The sequence below is a fragment of the Lepus europaeus genome, chromosome 4, assembly GCF_033115175.1.
Source record: "Lepus europaeus isolate LE1 chromosome 4, mLepTim1.pri, whole genome shotgun sequence".
Classification (NCBI taxonomy): Eukaryota; Metazoa; Chordata; class Mammalia; order Lagomorpha; family Leporidae; genus Lepus; species Lepus europaeus.
Genome location: NC_084830.1, coordinates 130,718,794 through 130,731,392, shown reverse-complemented (window position 1 = coordinate 130,731,392; position 12,599 = coordinate 130,718,794). Strand labels below are relative to the sequence as shown.

Genomic DNA, 12,599 nt, shown 5'->3' with positions numbered 1-12,599 from the left:
GTTAACGAATAAGATTTGTTTTAAGTACCTGTAGCTATTCCTACCTTTTATCAGTTTATTCCTGTTAATGATTATCACTTATTTGAGTGAAATTGATACAGCCTCAAGCTGAAAGCTTTCTAAGGACTTGGGGTCCAAAATTGGGCCCCTGTTGCAATTTTTTTCCAAGATGGTTTCATATACAGGTCCTCACTCATCAACCACTGCCTTCCTCCTGGACATAGAGCCAGGACACTGTGCTGTGTCCCAAGCATACCTGGCAACATCTCTGCTGGCTGCCCTCATGCTGCTCTAGTTGGGTTTCTGGGTAAAATACAGGCTAACCAATTACGTTTGCATTTCACGTAAACACCAAGTTGTTTACTGTGAGTATGTTACTACTGTTGCAGGAGACATACTTACACTAAGGATTGAGTCTGCATTTATCTGAAATGCAACTTTAACATTTCATTCCCCTCCATTTGGCTATGCAGTTCCCTGGCCTTTATAGAGCTTTCAGAAAGCACCCTGCTCTCAGTGCATTTTCTGCTGCTGTGACAGAGCACCTGCTGCTGGCTGGTTCATAAAGAATGGAGACATGCTTCTTCCTGTTCTGAAGTCTGGAAGTCCCAAGGATGAGCCACCTGCTTGTGGCAAGGGCCTCCTTGCTGGGGTGTAACGTGGCAGAAGGCATCACCTGGCGAGAGACAGCACCAAGGGACTGAACTCACCTTTGTGTTATTCTTTAAAAATTATTTATTTTTAAGGCAGAGTGATAGAAACAGCAGAGGCTGAGAGAGAGAGAGAGAGAGAGAGAGAGAGAGAATATTCCATTCACTGATTCAGTCCCCAAATGGTTGTAATTGCCATGGCTGGGCCAGGTGGAAGACAGGAGCCAGGAACTCCTTCATGGTCTCTCACATTGGGGCACAATGCACTTGGGCTGTTTTCTGCTGCCTTCCCAGATATATTAGCAGAGGCCTGGGAAATGGAGAAGCCAGGACTTGAACCTGTGCTCTGATACAGGCTGCTGACATTGCAAGTGGCAGCTTAACCCACTGTGCCACATTGCCAGGTCCTTAAATTCACTTTTATAACAAACTCACATAAGAAAACATATTTATTTTTTAAAATTTATTTGAAAGGCATAGTTACAGAGAGAAGAGAGAAGAGACAGAGAGAGAAAGAGGTCTTCCATCAGGCCAGGTCTTCCACAATGGCCAGGGTGAGGCCAGGCCAAACCCAGGAGCCAGGAGCTTCTTCCAGGTCTCCCATGTTGGTATAGGGACCCAAGCACTTGAGCCATCCTCTGCTGCTTTCCCAGGTGCATTAGCAGGGAGCTGGATCAGAAGTGAATGAGCTGATACACAAACTGGGGCCCATATGGGCTGCCAGTGTACCAGGCTATAGCTGAACCTGCTATGCCACAGCACCCACTTCTTTTTTTTTAAAAAAAAGATGTATTTATTTATTTGAAAGGCAGAGCTACAGAAAGAGAGGGAGAGACAGAGAGAGATATGCCATTTGCTAGTTTACTCCCTAAATGACTGTAATAGCCAGGGCTAGGCCAGGCCAAAGCCAGGAGCTAAGAGCTTCATGCAGGTCTCCCATGTGGGTGCTGGGACCCAAGCACTTGAGCCATCCTCTGCTGCTTTCCCAGGTGCATTATAAGCAGGGAACTGAGTCGGAAATAGAGCAGCCTGGACTCAAACCTGTGCTTATATGGGATGCCAGTGTTGCAGACAGCAGCTTAGCCTGCTACATTCTGACACTGCCCCCCAAACTCACTCTTGCAGTAATTAATCCGCTAAGATGATAATGGCATAGCTCCATTCATAAGAGCTCTTAAAGGTGCTGTTTCTCAACCATGTTGGACTGGGAATCAGGTTTCCAGCACAGGGACTCTGGAGAATACATTAAAGCATAGCATGTCCTCACCCTTTATATTTTGTGGTTAGCTGAAAACAAGCACAGAGAACTCAAGTGGCTAGGCTTGGCTTGACTTGGCTTGCTTGCTCTATTTTTTTTTTTTTAATTTATTATTTGAAAGGCAGAGTTACAGAGAGAAAGAGAAAGAGAGATCTTTTGTGCTGGTTCACTCCCTAAATGGCTACAACAGCTGGGATTGGGCTAGGCTGAAGCCAAGAGCCTGGAACTTCATCCGGGTCTCCCACATGGCTGGCAGGAGCCAGAGTGCTTAGACCGGTTCTTTGACTTTATTTTAGTTCATGGTACTTATCACCACCTGATGTGTGTTACTCCGGTTGTTCCTCAGTAGCCATGGAGATTGGTCCTAGGATCCCCCTTGAATACCAAAATCTGCAGATGCTCAAGTCCTGTATATAAAATAGTAAAGTATTTGCAAGCAACCTACATATCCTCCCATATAGTTTTTTTTTTTAAGAAAGATTTATTTATTTATTTATTTATTTATTTGAAAGGCAGAGTTAGAGAGAGAAAGAGAGAGAGAGGGAGAGACAGAGTTTCCATGCACTGGTTTACTTGCCTGATGGCAGCAATGGCCAGAGCTGGGCCAGTCCAAAGGGAGCTGGATTGGAAGTGGAGCAGCCAGGACTTGAACTGGCACCCATATGGGATGCTGGCTTTGCAGGCAGAGGCTTAACTCACTCTGCCACAACACTGCCCCTGCCATGTACTTTTTGTTTGAAAGGCAGAATGACAGAGAGAAGATAAGAAACAGAGAGAATGAGATCTTTTTACTGATTCATTCTCCAAATAACCATAACAACTGGGGCTAGGCCAGGCCAAAACCAGGGTACAAAGTTCCATATGTATCTTCCGCATTGATGTCAGGAAACCAAGCACTTGGGCCATCATCCACTGCCTCCTAGGGTGTGCATTAACAGGAAGCTGGATTGGATTATTGAGATTATAGCTACCATTTATTAAGCACAGGTTGAGGATTCCTAATATAAAAATTCAAACCCAAAATCCCAAACTTTTTGAGTGCCAACAATGATATTACAGTGAAAAAAATCCCTCGCCTGACATTGTGATATAATAATTGAGACACAGGTACAGTAATGCTCTTGTATAAAATTACCTTCAGGCTGTGTGTGTAAGGTAAGTAAGAGGGGCTGGCGCTATGGCATAGTGGGTTAAGCCTCTGCCTGTGGTGTGGGCATCCCATATGGATGCCAGTTTCAGTCCCGGCTGCTCCACTTCTAGTCGAGTTCCCTGCTAATGGGAAAGCAGTGGAGAAGGGCCCTTGGACCTATGTGGGAGACCCAGAAGAAGCTCCTGGCTTCAGATCAGCTCAGCTCCAGATCCAGCCATTGTGGCCATCTGGGGAGTAAACCAGCAGATGGAAGACCTCTCTGTCTCTCCTTCTTTCTGTAACTCTGTCTCTCAAATAAATAAATAAATCTTTTTATTAAAAAAAATGGTATGTGTGAGACATAAAGGAAGTTTACATGTAGGCTTGGTTTCCCTCTGCAAGATGTCTCACTATGTATATGCAGATATCCCCAAATCCAAAAAGTCTGAAACGCTTTTGGTCCCAAGCATTTTGGATTCTTGTGGTGTACCAGCCTGTGGTTTACACTGTTCTGTCCCATAATCCTCATGGCAGCCCCCTGAGACTTGGATGAAAACATGGACACTTGGGAACATGGGTGTCTTACCATGGTGATGCATTGGATGACCTTGGCAGTGTCCTGCAGAGCTGGAGTGGCTCACTTCCCGCCTCCCCATTCCAAGCAAGGGGGTGTGGTGACATGCCATTCATAATGCCCCGTTGCTTGTTCATCATCAGGGAACTTGTTCCTGGACTTCCAAGAGGAGTTCGAGCGAGTCTATAAGGTCTACTGTGCCAGCTATGACCAGGCCTTGCTGCTGGTGGAGGCGTACCAGAAGGAGCCAGAGCTGCAGCGGGAGATCCAGGACATCATTGAGGCCGTGGTGTGAGTAAATGGCTTGTGAGCACTCTTGCTCCATTGATCCCAGGGCTCGGGGGCAGTCTCAGCACCTGTGTGATGCCATTCGTGCTGTGTCTGGTGTCTATCAGCATCAGCACCTGTATCACTCAGGATAGGCCAGGCCCTGCTGCAGAGACAAACAGCTCCCAAATCTCAGTGGCTCCAAACAATAGCGATTATGTCTTCTTTATGCTCCAGTGCGGGCTTGGTTTGGGGCTCTTATCTTTATCATCCTCACTCCAGGACATTGTCAAAAACTGTGGCAAAAGAAAAAGAGCTCTCAAGGAAGCTCTAGAAGGTCTAACACTGCTAATTAGACTCTGCAGTCCAGATATGATGATCCTCATTGCTTCTCATGCTCCATCAGCCAGGACAAATCCCAACCCACTACCAACAGGCAGAGTCTACTTTCCTACTGTGTGTGCAGAAGTAGGAAAGTAGAAACATTTGGTGAACAGCGCTCATGACCACTACAGAGAAGGGCAGTAAGGGGGCAGGAACAGTGTGTTGTAAGCTATAGTAGCGGAAAACATATATAGTATTTGCATATAGCCTGTGCACAACCTCCTCCATATACATATATATATATATATATGTATATATACACACATATATATAAGATTTACTTATTTATTTGAAACGCAGAGTTACAGAGAGAGAGGGAGAAAGAGAGAGAGAGAGAAAAATCTATCCACAGGTTCTCTCCCCGAAGGGCTGGGCCAGGCCAAAGCAGGAGCATGGAACTCCATCCAGGCGTCCCACATGAGTGTAGGAGCCTAAGCACTTGGGCCACCTCCGCTACTTTCCCAGGCGCATTAGCAGGGAGCAGGTTCAGAAGTCAGGTAGCCAGGACTCTGACCTGTGTTCACATGGGATGCCAGTGTCACCAGCTGCTTAAGCCACTGTGCCCCAACACCAGTCCATTATCTATGTTTCAGATCATTTCTATATTGCTTATAATACCTAATACAGGTTATACGGTGTAAATAATTGTTAAACTATATTGTTCAGGGAATAATGTCAAAGGGAAAAAGTCACATTTTGCTCTTTGGGGCTTCCTCAGTTTTTTTTTTCCAATTTTTTTTTTTTTAGGATTTTTTTAGGATTACAGAGAGAGTTATCTTGCATGGGCTGGTTCACTTCCTGCATGGCAACAGCCAGGGCTGGGCCAGGTCCAACCCAGGAGCCAAGAGCTTCATCCAGGTCTCCCACATGGGTGCAGGGAACCAAAGACTTGGGCCATCTTCTACTGCTTTCTCAGGAACATAAGCAGGGAGCTGGATGGGAAGTGGAGCAGCTGGGACTTGAACCAGCACCCATATGGGATGCTGGCACTGCAGGTGGTGGCTTAACCCCACTATACTGCAGTACTGGCCCCTTTTCAAACATTTTTGATCAATAGGGGACTGAATTTGTGGCTACAGAGCCCATGCAGATATGGAGGGCTGACAAAATATATATGTATGTATCTTAGTATATATGTGTACATGTATATATCTTAAAGATGTTTCCATGTTGACACATGACATTCATGACCTTTGATACGATTGCATCATCTTGCACCAGGTATCTGGGCCACAGTTTATTTGACTATTGATAGAATTTGGTTTGTTTCTATTCTTTTGATAGTACAGACAATGCTACAGGGATTATTTATAAACATATGTCAGTTTACTCTGGTGAAAGTCAATGTGTAAGTAAAATTTCTTTTTTTTTAAAAGATTTATTTATTTGAAAGTCAGAGTTATACAGAGAGAGGAAAGGCAGAGAGAGAGAGAGAGAGAGGTGTTCCATCCAATGGTTCACTCCCCAATTGGACACAATGGCCGGAGCTGTGCCAATCTGAAGCCAGGAGCCAGGTGCCTCCCCTGGGTCTCCCACTCAGGCGCAGAGGCCCAAGGATTTGGGCCATCTTCTACTGCTTTCCCAGGCCATAGCAGGGAGCTGGATCGGAAGTGAAGCAGCCGGGTCTCAAACCAGCGCCCATATGGCGTGCTGGTGCTTCAGGCCAGGGCATTAACCCACTGCGCCACAATGCCGGCCCCAGTAAAATTTCCAGAAGTATAATTGGGGGGGGGGGAGGGGTCAAAGGAGATAGGTACTGATAATCTGGATACGTTGTAAAATCCCCTCAGTGAAGGCTGGGGGACCCACATGTCCATCAGCAGCACACAAGGTGACGTTTCCCCAGGGTTTCTACGGCAGCGTGCCCCTGGGTTGGATGAAAAGTGTTCTCTCAGTGTGGCTTCCTTTTGCGTTTCTCTGAGGTTTAAGTCGATCATCTTTTTGTATATTGCTGAATCATTTGCATGTTTTTTCCTGTTGTTCTGCATGTTTTAAAAAGGATTAATCTTTCCAGACAAGCGCACCAGATGGAGGGAGATGAAGGTTGTTTTCTGGGGTAGTACAGAGATTGGTCTTGCCAGCATTACTTTATCTTACTCAGACATCCTTTGTACACCCAAGAGGAAGGCAGTATAGACTCAGATCTTTGGAGATGAGATCATTCCAAGTGGAGTCTGCTGCTTCCTTCCCTCCTCCTCCTCTTCCACCTCTTCCTCCTCCTCCTCTCACTCCTCAATCCTCTTTTCTACCAGAGCCTCCTTTTTCAAGTACCCATGACCGAGGCCCCTCTCTGCCTCCACAGAAGCTCACTATTTTCCCCTTGGATTCACCCTTCCTGGGTTTTACAAACTTAGCTTTTGTAAAGGTCACTAAATACTTTTCTCTAGGAGTGAAACAGATTCCAGAAATGAGAGAAGTAAGGTGCCAGATGTGAGACAAAAGGAAGTAGTGGAAACTCTGGTGACCCAGAGACAACACAGATATACCGAGTGCAGCTGCCATATAGCCTTCCCAGATTGTTACTGTTTCACGTAGCTTTTCCTAGATAACCAGCCAATCCAAATGTGGCCTTTAAAATATTTACTTTGCAGGCCTGCACTGTGGGGTAGCAGGTAAAGCCAGCGCCTGCAGTGCCGGCATCCCATATGGGCACTGGTTCGAGACCAGCTGCTCCACTTCCAATCCAGCTCTCTGCTGTGACCTGGGAAAGCAGTAGACGATGGCCCCAAGTACTTAGGCCCCAAGTGCTTAGTGGTTGATAGAGCTGAGAACCACAGAGCTAGTCCCAGAAGAAACCTAACTGCTGCCCCACTAAGGTAACTGCAGTAACTGGATTTACTGACTGTCGCTTGGGAGCAATGAGACTGCTCCAGGAGGTGCTGTTATTACTCCCTCCTTACACAGAAGAAAACCAGGCTCTGAAACGTGAAATGGCTGTCCCACGCCAAAGGAGGGGCAGAGCCAGATCCACCACCAGAGAACCTGGTGGCTTCACAGTCCATGAAAAGCCCAGGCTGACCTGGTGGGAGAGGCCAGAGTGCAGAGGATGTGACACGAGCAGCCCATGTGGTGCTGGGGCTCCTCCCCAGTGCTGCAACATGTCTGCCAGCATTGAACACCGGGGACTTGTGGCAGCTGGGTTTCTGGCTTCTCTTGAAAAATCAGAGGCTCTGGGCACAGTGAACCCACATTCCCGCATGGCAACTGAGGCAGATGGTTTAAAAAAAAAAAAATAGCCACCATTATTTCCCTCCCTGTCTCCACAACCCTTTGTTGTCTGCACAACACTGAAATGCCTCTCACCAAGAAATCGACTCTGTTTCTCCTGCCCCTTGAATCTGGGCTGGCCTTTTGACTTGATTTGAGTGACAGTGTGCTAGCTCCCAGCCAAGACCTCCATAGGTCTTGTCATCATAGGAGCCTGTGACCACCATGGGCACAGGCCAGTCTGCTGGAAGACAAACTGTGTGACCAGAGCCTGCTCAGCTCCTGTGTCCCAGATATGTAGAGTCCAGCCAAGATCAGCAAAGTTAGCCTGCAAGAGATTGCAGACACCTACAGGTGCTCAGCCAGTGTACCAAGAATCATTGCCCGAGCCCCACTAAATAGATGAAGTGTGGAAGTGTGAGCTAAATATTTTTTTAAAGATTTATTTATTTATTTGAAAGGCAGAGTTACAGAGAGGCAGAGGCAAAGAGAGAAAGAGGTCTTCCATCCACTGGTTCACTCCCCAAATGGCCACAATGGTTGGAGTGGGGCTGATTCAAAGCCAGGAGCCAGGAGCTTCTTCCAGGTCTCCCACATTGATGCAGGGGCCCAAAGACTTGGACCATCTTCAGCTGCTTTTTCAGGCCATAGCAGAGAACTGGATTGGAAGTGGAGCAGCCGGGACTTGAGCTTTACCCGCTATGCCACAGTGCCGGTCCCACTTCCAATCCAGCTCTCTGTATTTGCCTTTCTGCAACTCTGCCTTTCAAATGAATACATAAATATTTTTAAAAATATATAGCTATGTATTTATTTGAAAGAGAAAGAGAGAGAGAGAGAGACACATATCTTCCATCTGTTGGTTCTTTTTCTGCAAATGCCAGCAACAGCCAGGACTGGGCCAGTCCATGGGCAGGATCCAGGAACTCCATCTGGATCTCTCACATGGGTGGCAACAACCCAAGTACTTGACTCATTACTTCCTGCCTCTCAGGCACATAAGCAGAAAACTGGATCAGAAGCAGAGGCAGGACTCAATCCCAGTTGGGCATCCCAACACCTACCTTGATGCAAGAAATTTCTAAACCCATCCATAATTTGTTTATAATACTCATTTTACCATTAAATAAAAACTTAAAGAATACTCATTTTACATGAACTTTAAAAAACACCCTTGTATTATTAGCACCACACTCTAACCAACTGAGCTAACCGGCCACCCAACACCCTTGTATTATTTCAGTGTGCAAATGCCAAGGCACCATGACACTAAAAGATAAAATTAAGCAATTGGATATTTACATCACTTATAAAAATAAATTTGGATATAAGGAGAGAAAAATTTGAAGCATGATGTATAAGAAGTACAGGAAGATAAGAGAGCAGAGAGAGTGTATACCCTGGAGTAGCAACTGTCAATGAAAACAAACATCAGACTTGCTTGGGTCTGATGAGAGAAAGAAGGAAAGCACGTACTTGAAGTAGGAATAATGTTACAGACTGAGGAACAGAGCAAAGTATGATAATCTTGCAAATGACCTGGCTCTTACTTATAGATGTAGTGTCAGGGTAGTGCCCAGTGTTATAACATGTGACCAGATAGAGTCCAAGTGTCCCCAAAAATACTTTGGTTCTTGAAATCACTGCACATGTTGAGGCCTTCACTCAGTCTCCAGATGTTCACAGGGGTTAGTGAGATGTGGACCCGTTCTCTGTAGTGTGGTCCTTCCTTGCAGGACTCCCTGTGTGCCTGGGCCCTGCTCCCTAAATGCCTGCAGCCCCCCAGAGCCTGCAGGTTTCTCAAATGCCTTCTGTGGGAACATCTGACCTAAGACTGTACCAGGAATGGCCTTCTTCAGGTCTGTGTCCCTTTTGCTCTCTTGGGAAACAGTAGCCTTGTCTTCCTTGTGCATGCAATCACAGGGAACTTTCTGGAGCTTGGCCAGATAGAATTGCCACACTGCTTTGAATGATTCCTTCTCAGTCCTAGGATAGATTGTTTGAGATTCTAAAATGCGCGCTGTCCCCCACTTTTTGTTTAGATGTGCAAGAGGGTGGGTTTTTCAATTTGTCTGGTCTTCTAAGACAGTACTTCCCACCTGAAAGCCTAGAGGATCAAAGCCTTGCCTTTGCCACTTGCAGAGAGCTCTGCCTGGCTGGGGCAGGACGCCCTGGTGGCATGGCTGGCAGGGTGGCAGAGGCTGCCTGGCAGAGGCAAATCAGCCAGGCACAAGGCACTTACAGTTCCCGAGTGACAGCCAAGGCAGTAGAGTGTGAAGAGTGCAACTAACCTTTCTTGTTTTCCTTTGTTTACTAATCGTGTTTGTTTTCAGTATTAAAGTAATATATGCTTATTGGAAAGAAAATTCAAGCAATGTACAAGTATAGACAATAAAAAATCAAGTCCATTTCCCAGTAGTCTCCTGTTCCCTATCCCTCCCCCAGGCTAACACTTGCCCATCCATGTTTTTCTCTTTATGTGCAGACAGATGCATAGACAGATCGATCTGTCAATCAGTAGGTAGAGTTGTTTAAGGAGCTCCTACTCCACCTGCTGTTCTAGAACCCGCTTTTCCACTGAACCGTGGTCACGAGTATCTTCACGACAGTAGTTCTGCTGTAACCTTCAGGGCTGTGCAGCATTTCTTTCCAGGACAGCTCACAGCCTGTAGTTTATTTGACCATTCTCCTATTAATAGCTATTTGAGTGGTTTCCAATCTTTTGCAGTCAAAATAGAGTTGCTGAATGACTTCTTTATTTTACCTTGTTCCCGTGGGTCGGAATTTCTATGGGTAGATTTCCAGGCTGGGATCTGATACAGCAAAAGGTTTGCACATTTCACACATTGCCACACTGCTCTCCCAGGAGATCTGGACAATTGACATGCCAAGAGTACTTGGGAGGGCCCCTTCCCATCCCTACCGGAGTCTCGGTATTCTCTTTCATTTGTTTTTCTTTGCCTATCTGAAAGACCTCGGAATAGATTTCCTCCACGTTACCTTAGAAGGTTGCAAATGTGAGAGGCCACTGTCAATCTGGTGTCTCCTTGGTGCCTGTGAAAGGACCCTGCCCTGTGATCTGTAAGGCAGCCCTTGTCCCTGTGGAGTACTTGGCTCCATGGAAAATAAGCCCGGAGCATGGCATTTTGCAATTAGCTGGCAACTGTTCCCACCTTCCCTGGCCACGCACACAGTCAGATGCCCTTGGGAGAGCAGATGGTCAGCGTGGGTGTGGCCTGATCGCCATGCCACCCCTGCTTCCCCCTCCCTGTGGCTTCCAAGCAGCTCCCACCTGCTCTGCCTATTCTTAGCCTTGCAGCTGATCTTCCTGAACATTGGGTCAGGAGGTTTGTCCTTAGGAGGAAGAGACAAGGGTACTATCGGGACAGGCTGGGAGTGGTCCTGAGCAGTGTTTGTATGTCTTGTTGGATGAGGCACACTTGGACAATTGACAGTTTGAAACTCGTGTGGGTTTCTCAGAAGCAGGGCTAAGGTCTGCGGGTTGTACGCAGGAAATGTTGTTGGAGCCTCTTTCCAGATTCCCTTGAATGGGGGGGATTCTTGACAAAATTCCAGACATTGTCAAGAAGTGGACTAGAAATAGTCTTCCATGTACCTCTGGAACATCTGGAGAGAACCTCATTACCCGTTCATCCCAGTGTTTTGTTTTCTCCTTTTTTTCCCTTAAAGATTTATTTATATATTTATTTATTTGGAATCGGAGTAACAGAGAGGGAGGGACAGACAGAGATCTTCCATCTACTGATTGACTCCCCAAATGGCCTCAGCTGCCTGGGCTGGGCCAGGCTGAAGTCAGGAGTCAGGAACTCCATCCAAGTCTCCCATGTGGGTTACAGGGGCCCAAATACTTGGGCCATTTCCTGCTGCCTTTCCAGGTACATTAGCCAGAAGCTGAATAGGAAGCTGAATAGGAAGGAAGGAGCCAGAACTTACTCCAGTGCTCCAATATGGAATGTCGACGTTATAAGCAGCAGTTTAACCTGCTGCACCACAGCGCCGGCCCCTCTACCCTTTTTTTTTTTTTTTAATAAAAATTTGAAACCTATAGAAAATAGAATAATGTAATGAATACTCACACCTTCACCACCTAAATTGAGCAAATGTTAGCATTTTGCCATGTACTTCATCTATTTTTATGCTACGCTAAAGGAAATTACATGTATTGTGACTTTTTTAGCCTATAAATATTTTTTAAATACTTACTTATTTATTTGAAAGAATTACACAGAGAGGGGCCGGCACTGTGTCACAGTGGGTTAAAGCCCTGGCCTGAAGTGCTGGCATCCCATATGGGCGTCAGTTCGAGTCCTGGCTGCTCCTCTTCCGATTCAGCTCCCTGCTATGGCCTGGGAAAGCAGTACAGGATGGCCCAAGTCCTTGGTCCCCTGCACCCACGTGGGAGACCTGGAAGAGGTTCCTGGCTCCTGGCTTCGAATCGGTGCAGCTCCAGCCTTTGCAGCCATCTGACGAGTGAACCATTGGATGGAAAATCTCTCTCTCTCTCTTTCTGCCTCTCCTCTCTCTGTGTAACTCTGACTTTCAAATAAAATAAATAAATCTTATAAAAAAAAGAATTAAACAGATAGAGAAGGAGAGGCAGAGAGAGAGACAGCGAGAGAGAGGTCTTCCATCCGCTGGTTCACTCCCCAGGTGGCTGCAGTGGCTGGAGCTGTGCCAATCCGAAGCCAGGAGCCAGGAGCCAGGAGCTTCTTCTGAGTCTCCCATTCGGGTGCAGGGGCCCAAGGACTTAGGCCATCTTCTACTGCTTTTTCATGCCATAGCAGAGAGCTGGATGGGAAGTGGAGCAGCCGGGACTCAAACCAGCACCTAAATGGGATGCCAGCAATGCAGGTGGTGACTTTACCCACTAGGCCAACAGTGCTGCCCCCCCATAAATATTTTAAATCCATCTCTAAAAAATTTAAGTTCCTGTGAATTTAAAAACTTTCATTTTACACAGTAGCCTATCTCATTAAGTGAAATATGTGGATGCCCAACACGTAGAGGTGCGCTCGGAACATAGCTAATTGGGCATGTCAAGTAGGCGATTGAACGTATGTGTCTGGATCTCAGGGCAGAAGCTTTAGATGGAGATCTGGGCTGGGTGTG

The 12,599-nt window shown here is 46.5% G+C and overlaps 1 protein-coding gene across 6 annotated transcripts in view; it reads left to right on the top strand.

Annotated features, from left to right (window-relative positions):
- The window catches only part of ARHGEF37 (Rho guanine nucleotide exchange factor 37), a 70,764-nt gene that overhangs the window by 22,010 nt on the left and 36,155 nt on the right, over positions 1–12,599 (top strand). For all 6 annotated transcript variants that reach the window (XM_062188867.1, XM_062188864.1, XM_062188862.1 and 3 more), the window contains one exon: positions 3,755–3,902. In XM_062188867.1, coding sequence (XP_062044851.1) covers positions 3,755–3,902 — 148 coding nt within the window. The remainder of the gene's footprint in view (positions 1–3,754; positions 3,903–12,599) is intronic.